We start from the raw sequence: 12,478 nt of genomic DNA, 5'->3' as shown, positions 1-12,478 counted from the left end.
GTGTGCAGCCTGTGGCTAGTAAGTAGGCTGTTTATGTTTTCTTTATGTAAGTAGGCTGTTTATGTTTTCTTTATGTAAGTAGGCTGTTTAGGTTCTTATATTGGTAACGCCGCCGCCACGTAGCGCGCTCTGTATGAAAATCACTGGCTGTGCTGTGTGCAGCCTGTGGCTAGTTTGCATTGTTGTCTGCCATTGTTGTCATGAACTGCTATAGCTGGATGTGAACAGCGCGTAGCGTTGCGCAGTTAGAGGTGAGCCGCCAGCAGTGGTGGATGTGAGGAGACAGATGGCGGAGTTTTGAAATTACATATATTATGACTTGTGATGATATTAAGGTAAATACATTGTTTGTTCTCTATTAATATCTTTCATTTGCTAACTATCCCTATCAGTAGTTAGTGCCTTCAGTAGTTTGAATCTTTTATTTAGCTGGCAGTAGTGGCGCTCGCTGTATTGCAGTAGTTCGAGTAACGAAGATTTTTGTGAGGTAAGTGATTTCTGAAAGGTATAGTTTAATGTTACTCAGGGCCATTCTTTTGCAGGGATTTTTGATAGTCAGATTGCGTTGCGCTAAAATTATTGTGTGCCAGGTTAAGCACAGTTTTGTATAAATTGTTCTAAGGGGACGTTTCAACTTAGAAGGTGCAACAGTTTTACTAAAGAGACTGCTTACACCAGGCTTGTCCGTCCTATTGTGGAGTATTGCTGTGTGGTGTGCGATCCCCATCGGGAGGGACTGACGGACGACGTAACAGTACTGCGCTTGTTTTTCATTCATCATTGACTCTTGCCTTCCAAAGCTGAAAAAAATGTATTTGTCTAAGGTGAAAGATGTAAGGTCAATACACTGGCGTATGTTTACGGTTATTTGGTTTATTAAGGAAAGGCAATCCTACGTTTCTATCAGTTGTAGACTTAGAGAAAGCTTGTGACAATATTTAGTGGAATACTCTATTTCAAATTCTGAAGGTGGTAGGGGTTAAATACACCGAGTGAAAGGCTATTTACAATGTGTGCAGAAACCAGATGGCAGCTGAAACAGCCGAGGGGCATGAAAGGGAAACAGTGGTTAAGAATGGAGTGAGACAGGGTTTTAGCCTATCCCCAATGTCATTCAATCTATATACTGAGCAAGCAGTAAATAAAACAAAAGAAAAGTTCAGAGTAGGAATTTAAATCCGAAGAAAATATAAAAGCTATGAGGTTTGGCCGATGACATTGGAATTCTCTCAGAGCCAGCAAAGGACCTGGAAGAGCACTCGAGTAGAACAGACAGAAGGCGGACAAAAGATGAACATCAACAAAAGTGAAACTACGACAATGGGATGTAGTCGAATTAAATCAGTTGTGGCTGAGGGAATTAGATTAGCAAACGAGACACTTAAAGTAGTAGATGAGTTTTGCTATTTGGGGAGAAAAATAACTGGTGATGGTGGAAGTAGAGAGGATGTAAAATGTAGACTGCAAATGACAAGGAAAGCGTTTCAAAAGAAGAGAAATTTGTTAACATCACGTATAGATTTAAGTGTCAGGAAGTCGTTTCTGAAAGTATTTGTATGGAGTGCAGCCATGTATGGAAGTGAAACATGGACTACTAGTAGTTTGGACAAGAAGAGAATGGAAGCTTTCAAAATGTGGTGCTGCAGAAGAATGCTGAAGATTATATGGGTATAACACGTAACTAATGAGGAGGTACTGAATAGAATTGGGGAGAAGAGAAATTTATGGCACAAATTGACTAGAAGAAGGCATCTGTTGGTAGGACATGTTTAGGGGCATCAAGGACTCACCAATTCAGTACTGGAGAGCACCTTGGAGGGAGACTAAGATATGAATACATTAAACAGACTCAGAAGGATGTAGATTGCAGTCGGTACTTTGAGATGTAGGAGCTTACACAGGATAGAGCAGTATCAAACCAGTCTCTGAACTGAAGACCGTTACAACAACAACAACATGGTTACGATCGAAATCAGGAAGGAAACTTATTCATACGGGGTGACACTTCGAGACTGAAATTTTCACTCTGCGCTGATATGAAACTTCCTGGCAGATTAAAACTGTGTGCGGGACTGAGACAAGAACTTGGGGCCTTTGCCTTTTGCGGGCAAGTGCTTCACCATCTGAGCCACCCAAGCAGGTCTCACGTCCCGTCTTCTGGGCTTCTGCTAGTACCTGGTCTCCTACCTTCCCAACTTCACATAAGCTCTTCTGCGAATCTTGCAGGACTAGCACTCCTGGAAGAAAGGATATTGCGGAGACGTAACTCAGTCACAGCCTGGGGCATGTTTCCCGACAGAAATTTTCACTCTGCAGTGGTGTGTGGGCTGATAGGAAATTTCCTGGCAGGAGTGCTAGTGAAATTTGGAAGGTAGGAGACGAGGTACTGGCAGAACTGAAGCCCATAGGACGGGACGTGAGTCGTGGTTGGGTAGCTCAGTCGACAGAGCACTTGCCCGCGATAGGCAAAGGTCCCGATTTCGAGTCTCGGTCCGGCACACAGTTTTAATCTACCAGGAAGTTTGAGGGTGCAATTATTGACCGACATGAAATGAAATCCTCATCCATTCTGAACGGTTTGCTTTATGACGCTCAAACTGCATGCTTGGCCGCGGGGAATGATGGTAATTAGTATGTGCATGCGCGTGCGCTGAGTTGTTGTCGGCCATGTGCACAAGAAAACGTCACGGTACAATGTACCTGAACATATACCACTTGTGGAGGGCTGCTACGCTAGCAATAGCAGCACAAATACGGCTCAAAGGAAGTGGTGCGACCGAGATCATGCTGAAGACGAGCGGTCCGTGTGTGCTAAAAATAAAGGATATGATTCGCTAGTTTGAGAGAACGGGTAGCTCGCTTGCTGACAGTTTTCGCAATGTCGGTCGTCCAAAAAGGATGAAAACGAGTGAAAATATCGACATGACAAGTCTTGTGTTTCAAACCAGCCCCAGGAAATCTATCAGACGAGCTGCACAACAGCTGGGAATCAACTGGGAGGCACTGCGACATGTAGTTGTTGAAGACCTGCATCTTTTCCCATACAAAATTCAAGCTTCTCAACCTTTAAGCTCGAGGGCCGTGGAACAGCAGTCGTGTTTCGCCTACACTGTTGTCTGCAGATTTGACGAACAGGACTTTTATGTGAATATGGTTTCGTTTCGCGGTTAAGCCCACATCCACTTGGATGTGTTCGCCAATGAGCGAAATTGACGCATTTGGTGGACTGAGACTGCGCATTCGGTGATCGAGAAGTCTTTCACCCTCAACGGAGCACTGTGTGGTGTGCAGTCTCCAGTCACGGAATGATCAGTGCAATATTCTTTTGGTGACTACCGAACGGTACGTAAAGGTTTTGGAAGATGATATCATCACGATTATCCAAAGTTACGATCATTTCGATAAGATGTGATTCATACAACATAGTGCTCGACCTATTCGAAGCAGGGAAGTGATTGATGGTCTGGAGGAGCATTCTGGGGACCGCATTCTGGCTCTGGTGTACCCAGGAGGCACGGGCATGGGCCTCGATTGGCCTCCATATTGTCCAGGTCGGAATATATCGACTTATTAAGGTCAAGGTGTGCAGCAATAGCCCCGAGACTATTTCTGAGCTGAAAACAGATATTCAGGAGGTCATCGACAGCATCTATGTTCCGACACTTCAGCAGGTCACGCAGAATTTCGCTATTCGTCTGCGCCACGTCATTGCCTATGACGGCAGTCACACCGAAGATGTCATAACCTTAATCCGAAAATATGTAGTGACGTTTACATTTTGAATAAAATGTGTACACGCCGAACTCCGTAACTAATTTACGTCTTACTTCTTCATATACAGTCCGCCAGAAAAATGTAGACACACCATAAGGAACGAAAAGTATTACTTATGTGTTTGTCTTACACTTAATAATCGATCACAGATGTTGCACAACCTTTAGCTTAGCATACGGTTACTTCAAGTGTTAAAAAGTTCACAGTCGACGGCTGTACACATAGCAGAACGACGAGCGGTCGTCGCAACTCTCTAAGCACTATAGGACTTAACATGTAGTGTCCTTAGTCCCCTAGAACTTAGAACTACTTAGACCTAACTAACCTAAGGACATTACACACATCCATGCCAGAGGCAGTATTCTAACCTGCGAACGTAGCAGCAGCGGAGTTCCGGACTGAAGCGCCTAGAACCGCTCGGCCACAGCGGCCGGCTCGTCGCAACTACGTCAGTCACTATTACAGTGGAGATCGCTGCACATGTCGCTGTAATCTCCTCCAGCGTGCGTGGCTTACGTCGATAGACGTTATCTTTCACAGGTCCCCACAAGTAAAAGTCTGTAGCTGTTAGATCTGGCGACCGTGGAGGGAAGTCAATGGGTCTTCTTCATCCAGTCCAATGCCCCAGCCGCGGGACACGATGGGAATTAGAATGCCCATCGAACACCCCAGGTTGTTGTCGGCCACTTTTATTTGGATGGGTGCTTTAGTAAGTGAAATTGGCACACTTGAGGGACTGAGAGTCAGCATTTGGCGATCGGGATGTCACTTCACCCTCAACGGGAGACTGTGTGGTGTGCAGTGTCCACTCATGGAATAATCGGTGCGGTATTTCTTTGGTAACTACCGAACGGTATGTGAAGGTTATGGAAGATGATTTCAATCTCGTTATTCAAATTCATCCTGGAGGAGCACTTTTGGGGCTGCATTCTGGTTCTGATGCAGCCAGAGGCCACTAGCATGGGCCTAGATTGGATTCACTTTCAGATAAAACAGCTGTGCCATGCATACCTGCTCTATTCTCCTGTATACTATATGTAACACTACTCTCCCTTCCTAAGTACGTGTTTGTTGAATAGATTAAAGATAATTGTTTATAGTACACTACCTTGCCGGATTCATTCATGAATACGTGTAGAACCTGTGTAGAGTGAACTCCAATAGAAGTCCTCTCCATTTTCATACAGCTTCCACATATCACTCTCTATGCATATTCCTACTCTCTTCTGTACCTCAAACTTTATTTGGCCATTTTACATCATGAAACATTTCCTGCATACCTACAAAAGCTATTTATTTACAATTTAAAATTAAGTTTAAAGATATTACTCCTTCTTGGATTATTCGGTTTTTTTCCGAATCCAAACTGACTTTCTGATAATCGTGTGTCAATTGTTCGAAGACAGAGGAAGCTTATATTTGATGTGGCATTTACGACTAAGCTAAGACTTCGGTAATTTTTTATTTTTTAGACAAGAATAACTATCGTATAATGTTTCTATAGAGTCTGAGTGCAATTTCCCCTGTTCCTGTATGTTACACAAGGGAGTATTTAACAGATTTCTAATTTCAATTCTTCCAGATTCGACAAATTCAGCTGGAATATGGTCTTTCCCAGGGCTTCCTTGTTTCTCAGATTTTCAGAGCTAGCTGATATAAAATAGCTGCAATAAATAATAGTAATTTAAAACGTCATTTAAAGGATCAACCTGATCGTCTAATGTAGTAACGGGAACTGTGACTATTTTCAGCGCTAATTACAGCTTGTAACGAAGAACTTACAACAACAAAGGTCAGTTACCAGTACCATCTGCAACAATTTGGTAGGGTGACATCAATTACGAAATGATGGAAAGAATGTGCGTTGAAAAGATGGCATATTCTCTATGACTGGCTTTAACATATCCCCCTACAGTAATGGCTCCCAACCTTTCTGAGAGCATTATCCCAGAGTGCAAACAGACACTAGCTAGAGCTCCACTTCCCCCTTCCCCTCCCAGCCACCCAAACACCCAAACACACACACCAAGTCATCATCCTTAGCGATTAACTAAACTCCACTAAGAAGAATATTTCCTTTGAAAACTTTTATTTTGAAAGTGATGAAAGATAAATGATACTTAGCTTTTGTAGATGTTTTATTAAACCTCAGACTAAAGTAATTATACAATTGGTACTTCTTATTTGTAATGATGTAGCCTTTCTCATTGCGTCTAAGACTACTCAAAAATGGAAGTTAACTAACTGTCTGCAGTGAAGTTATGCACTTGTTACAAAACTTGTTTCCTCTACACCACTTCTATCTCTATTGACACTTGCATCACCCTCACCCTGCACCTTTACTTAAAATCAATCAAGTGAAAATACATGCACTCTACTTACTGTTTCTGAATCACTTGATTGCTGGACTCCTTACCTCTGCAGTGTCAGAAATCGAACGATTTTAACTTGCCAACGCTTTGTGTCTGACTAGGTGCCAGAAATAATAATAAAAATAAAGTACTGTACACATCTTACACTACAATAGTAGCCATTACATAGTAAGTGTTGAGTTGAAGTTTAATATTTTTTCATTTATTATTATGAAGTGAGTGACGAAGAAATTTCTAGTCATTTCCTAGAAATTTTATGAGATATTGAAGCATATGTGATCTATATGTCTCGATTTCTCCATCATGGTACAAAGTGAAAACTATTGTGTGCAGCAGGAGGATTATGTGTGGAAGATGAAGTTCATACATTCGTTTGACAAGCTGTAGCATGCACCATATTGTGTCATTCATTACTTCTATTATTTGAAAATAAAAATTTATTGATGATAAATTATGTAATAGCTAAAAATTGTTGCGAAATAGTCATGATAAACATGATGTTTTAGAAATAATGTAGTATTGTGGGCGAAACGCAATTAGGCACAGTTATTTGTACTCCTCATAAAATTTAATTTTATGAGGGGGGGGGCGTTATGCCACTACCCTACAAAATGTTGGGTGTTGTCAAATTGGAATATGTCAGAAGTTGCCATCTAGCTATGCCTGCCACCTCTATGTCACGTTTCTAGAAAGTCATTGCAGACTGTGACAGCAGTTACTTGATCCCCTGTATCAGTTCCTCGAGAGAACCATGCTGGTATAGCAGTTAAGGACAGAGGGATACAGATCTCAGGCATAAAATATCATTGTTTTCTTAAATAACTGCAGAAATCTTGACTGGGTGTTGAACAATGTAGGCTCTTAGTTTTGTGCTAGATATTCATTTTGATACTTTGAGCAGGTAAGTGTAGAAAGAGGCCCCTATTCCTTCTGTGGCATTTTGTACACGCAAATAGGGAAGTTTTAAGAGGAGATGTAATATATTTTCAAAAGTATTATTTCCTTCATCTACACACTTTAATCTATGTTGTGTGTGAATTTTATACTGATGGCAGCTTTATAAATGCCTTTAAATTGATAAAATGATTAACTCTACACTGGCAGCCACTCCCACCTTTCCCTTGGGAAACTGTTCCAGAATCCCTCACAGTGGGACGAGTTCAGGAGGCTGAGGAGGCCACGGCCGTGGATCTGGGTGCTCTGATGGACGCCGGGGACGGCGCTGTGGTGACTCTGCTGGCCGGGGACACGCGGCTTGTGGCTCACAGGGCTGTCTTGGCCGCCAGGAGTCCCGTGTTTGCGGACATGTTCCGTCGGGTCACTGTAGAGTGCAACAGCAGCCAGCTCGTACTCTCGGACACAGATGGTCCTGTGCTGCGCCAGGTGCTGGCATACCTCTACACCCTGCAGGTGCCCCAGCTGCCCAACATGGCCCCAAAGCTGCTGGTCGCCGCCGACGTATACGGCCTGCCGGTACTGAAAGCGCACTGTGAGCAACAGGTGGTCGCCCAGCTGTCTGTCGAGACTGCGGCAGCTGCAGGTGTTATCGCTATTAGGCATTCCGCCAACAGGCTGAAGCAGGCCGCCGTCGCCTTCATAAAGGCCCACTTGCTCTGTGTGATGGCGACGCAGGGCTGGGCTGAAGCTGTAGTCAACGACCCACAAACTGTTGTGGAGTTGACTCACCTGATTGCAGAGACACCGACAGACACCAGGTAAGCATGAGTCAAGCTGCTCAACTATGTTACACAGCTCTAAGTGTGTGTAGTGACAAGCCTTCAATGTCCACCACAAAGTTTAATTAGATGTGCATGCGCAGTAAAATACACTACTACTGATATCCATTTTCTTGTATACACGATGTGATCAAATGTATCCAGACACCTGGCTGAATATGACTTAGAAATTCAATGAAGCCCTCCATCGGTAATGCTGGAATTCAGTGTGGTGCTGGTCCACCCTTAGCCTTGACCTCAGCTTCCACTCTCGCAGCCACAAGTTCAATCAGGTGCTGGATGATTTGTTGGGGAATGGCAGCTCATTCTACAAGGAGTGTTGCACTGAAGAGAGGTATCGATGTTGGTCGGTGAGACCTGGCACGAAGCTGGCGTTCCAATATATCCCAGATGTGTTCTGTAGCGTTCAGGTCAGGACTCTGTGCGGGCCAGTCCTTCACAAAGACGTTACTGTCATGCAATCACTCGGCCACAGCCCATGCATTATGAAAAGATGCTCTTTCATGTTGAAAGATGTAATCACCATCCCCGAACTGCTCTTGAACAGTTGGAAACAAGAAGGCGCTTAAAACATGAATGTAGGACTGTGCTGTGATAGTTCCACGCAAAACAACAAGGGGTGCAAGCACCTTCCATGACAAATACGGCCATATCATAAAACCACCGCTTCCGAATTTTACTGTTGCCACTACACATGCTGACAGAGAGCGTTCACAGGGCATTCACCATACCCACACCTTGCCATCCGATTGGCACATTGTGTACCATGATTAGTCACACCACACAACGTTTTTCCACTGTTCAATCGTCCAATGCTTACGTTTCTTACACCAGGCGAGGCGTCATTTGACATTTACCACTGCGATGTGTGGCTTAAGAGCAGCCGCTCGACCATGAAATCCTGGTTTTGTCACCTCCCGTCTAAATGTCATTGTACTTGAAGTGGATACCGATGCAGTTTCGATTTCCCGTGTGATGTTCTGGATAGATGTGTGCCTATTACAGATTACGACCCTCTTCAACTGTCGGCAGTCTCTGTCATTCGACAGACGAGGTCGGCCTGTATGCTTTTGTGCTGTATGTGTCCCTTCGCGTTTCCACCTTGCTATCACATCGGACCTACGCATGTTTAGGAGTGTAGAAATCTCGCGTACAGACGTATGACAAGTGAGACATCAATCACCTGACCACATTCGAAGTCCCTCAGTTCCGTGGAGCGCCCCATTCTGCTGAATCACGGTGTGTAATGTGCACTGAGGGCGCCAATATGGAGTACCTGGCAGTAGGTATCAGTATAATGCACCTAATATGAAAAACGAATGTTTCTGTGGGTGTCCAGATACCTTTGGTCACATAATGTATGTCATACAAATACCGGCGTTGTCTGCGTTAGATTGTCACACACTAACAGAATAGCTTGTCTGAATGCTCTCAAGGAACACACATGCTCGAAGTAAGCAAACATAAAGACATTGTACTTCGCAACTAAGCAGGTTGAATGCCACAAACAAGTGCCGATGTCGAACATTTCAAATATGGTATCTCGTAAACGACTCGTACTTGGATCCTGCAACAAACACCACTGACATTCTGATCTACGCTACTTTTCGTTTGTTAATGTCAATAGGAGTTGGTCTATTTAGAAAAGTGTATCTTGGCACAACAAATACACTTCCTAGGTATTAGTACAATCTATGGATTGGCTAACAATACGAGCTCCAATCCACTGTATAAACCGAGCGAGGTGGCGCAGTGGTTAGCCACTGGACTCGCATTCGGGAGGACGACGGTTCAATCCCGCGTCCGGCCACCCTGATTTAGGTTTTCCGTGATTTTCCTAAATCACTCCAGGCAAATGCCGGGATGGTTCCTCTGAAAGGGCACGGCCGACTTCCTTCCCCATCCTTCCTTAATCCGATGAGACCGATGACCACGCTGTCTGTTCTCCTTCCCCAAACAACCAACCAACCAACCACTGTATGAAAACAGCAGATGAATAGCACTTTCAATACCCGCAATATTTCTGGAGGAAGCATTAGGTGGTTTACACTATATATTGGCAAAATAGTAAAATTTCTTCCATACTGACACTCTAACCTGGATCCTGGAAGTTGTTAAGGCCACTGCTCGCATAAAGTGGGAAATCCAGGTTCGGATCCCAGTCTGGCACAAATCTTCTAATGTCACCAGAAAATTGTAGAGTGAGAATCTCATCGTATTTTAAACTGCAAACACATTTCTTATGCTAAATACAGCTGTGAACTGCAGCAGGGTCTGTTCCTTCAGACATGCATCCTTGTCTAAAGGACATGCCATAGGAGGTTTTTAAACACAGGCACTGTAAATAGTATTCATATGCCCAGGCAGAGGTCGTGGCAACAATAAGTAAGTTTCTTCCTGTGTGAGAGTTACAGTGATTGTTCTACAGCAAGACATGAAAACTCACGGTGATATGTGGAGTATTAGGTCGGTCATTGAAGCATCCTCGCATAGACGAAGTTGTTCGGCGATCATACTTGTACATTGGGAAATTCAGATTCCAGTCCAGGTCTGAGATCAAGCTTTTGACATCACCAGCAAACTGTACAGTTCGAGTGTCATCGTATTCACGATTGTGAATACATTTCTCGTACTTCATGCAGCTGTAGCTCACAGCAGTACCTGTTTCTTCAAACATGCATGGATGTCTGAAGGCCATTGCACAGTAGAGCCATAAACACAGACACTGGAAACAGAAATAGCACTTTCTGATGGCTCACAATGCTTTCGTTCAATTCTAATAACATTTTCAACAAATCTTTTGTTAGCAGATAAGTTAGCAATCATGCAATAGCCAAGATTTCCATAGCTACGTGGATTACTTAGGTCTTATTTGCAGTCAACATTTCTATTGAATTGCATGTGTACAACAAGCTGTTATTTACGTTAGCTCCTGAAGTGTTTGAAGAAAAAGGAAAATTAGCTGTGGCCACTGCAGGTTCCGTTCTAGTGATGGACACAATGATGGACTGCTCAGATCACAGACAGACACCACAGTGACAGGTGCTGTTGGCAGCTAGGGAAAGCCCACTCTGTTCTCTATGCTGTACATGCCACCCTAAACCTCTTCCTTCAAAGTACCCTCTGTTCTCGTTTGTTGTCTCCCCTGCTTCTGGGAATGAGATACCTATAAATGGCGTTATACTGTGTATAGTGAAGATGAAGAAGCGGAGCAGGTCTGTCGCTCCTTACCAGGACCAGGGAAACATCTACACTATGTGGTGAAAAGTATCTGGACTCCCCATAAAACATACGTTTTTCATATTAGGTGCATTGCGCTACCACCTACTGCCAGGTACTCCATATCAGTGACCTCAGTAGTCATTAGACATCGTGAGAGAGCACAATGGCGCGCTTCACGGAACTCATGGACTTCGAACGTGGTCAGCTGATTGGGTGTCACTTGTGTCATATATGTGTACGCGAGATTTCCATACTCCTGCACATCCCTAGGTCACTGTCTCCGGTGTGATAGTGAAGTAGGAACGTGAAGGGACACGTACAGCACAGAAGCATACAGGCCGACCTCGTCTGTTGACTGACAGAGACCGCAGACAGTTGAAGAGGGTCTTAATGTGTGATAGGCAGACATCTATCCATATGATCACATAGGAATTCCAAACTGTATCACGATCCACTGCAAGTACTATGGCAGTTAGGCGGGAGGTGACAGAACTTGGATTTCATGGTCGTGTGGCTGCTAATAGGCCACACATCATGCCAGTAAATGCAAACAATGTCTCGCTTGGTTTAAGGAGAGTAAACATTGTACGACTGAACCGTGGAAAAACGTTTGTGGAGTGACGAACCACGGTACACAATGTTGTCATCCGATGGCAGGGAGTGGGTGTGGCGAATGCTTACTGAACGTCATCTGCCAGTGTGTGTAGTGCCAACAGTAAACTTTGGAGGCGGATATGATGAAGAGCAATTCGTACGTGGTGATTGCATCTTTCAACCCGATCAAACACCTGTTCTTAATGCACGGCCTGGGGTAGAGTGGTTACACCTCAGTAACATCCCTGTAATGGACTGGCCTGCGCAGAGTGCTGACCTGAATCCTACAGAACTTTTTGTGATGTTTTGGAACACCAACATCGTCCAGGCCTTTCCGACTGACAAAGATACGTCTCCTCAGTGCACCACTCCATGAAGTATGGGCTGGCATTCCCCAAGAAACCTGCCAGCACCTGATTCAACGTATGTCTGCGAGAGTAGGAACTGTCATCAAGGCTAATGTTCGGGCTAGAATACACTCAATAATTCATTTCTCATTTATTTTTATTGTTACAGAAGTGTATTCCATGATTACAAACGAAAATCAATGTTTGAATGAAAATGCTTATCGCCATAGCCATGTTTTCAAGATGTCTATTATTTACACATTAACCCAAAGGGGAGCCAGAGGTGGTCAAATCCTAAAAAATGACGATTTTTTTTTTGCTACCGAAAATTAATTGGAACATTCCTCTGTAATGTAAACTTTGAATTATTGTTCTACTCGCCCTAGAAGTTGAGTTATTACCATTTTCCCCCACGCCTGCAGAGGAAATGGGC

General features: G+C 43.9%; 1 protein-coding gene across 1 annotated transcript in view; it reads left to right on the top strand.

Moving 5' to 3' along the window:
* The window catches only part of LOC126108653 (ankyrin-3-like), a 112,743-nt gene that overhangs the window by 63,224 nt on the left and 37,041 nt on the right, over positions 1-12,478 (top strand). The window contains exon 3 of the mRNA XM_049913966.1: positions 7,285-7,861. Within this exon, the coding sequence (XP_049769923.1) occupies positions 7,285-7,861 (577 nt within the window). The remainder of the gene's footprint in view (positions 1-7,284; positions 7,862-12,478) is intronic.

This window comes from Schistocerca cancellata, chromosome 11 (assembly GCF_023864275.1).
Source record: "Schistocerca cancellata isolate TAMUIC-IGC-003103 chromosome 11, iqSchCanc2.1, whole genome shotgun sequence".
In the NCBI taxonomy this organism is placed as follows: Eukaryota; Metazoa; Arthropoda; class Insecta; order Orthoptera; family Acrididae; genus Schistocerca; species Schistocerca cancellata.
This window is presented reverse-complemented; position numbering and strand designations above follow the sequence as displayed.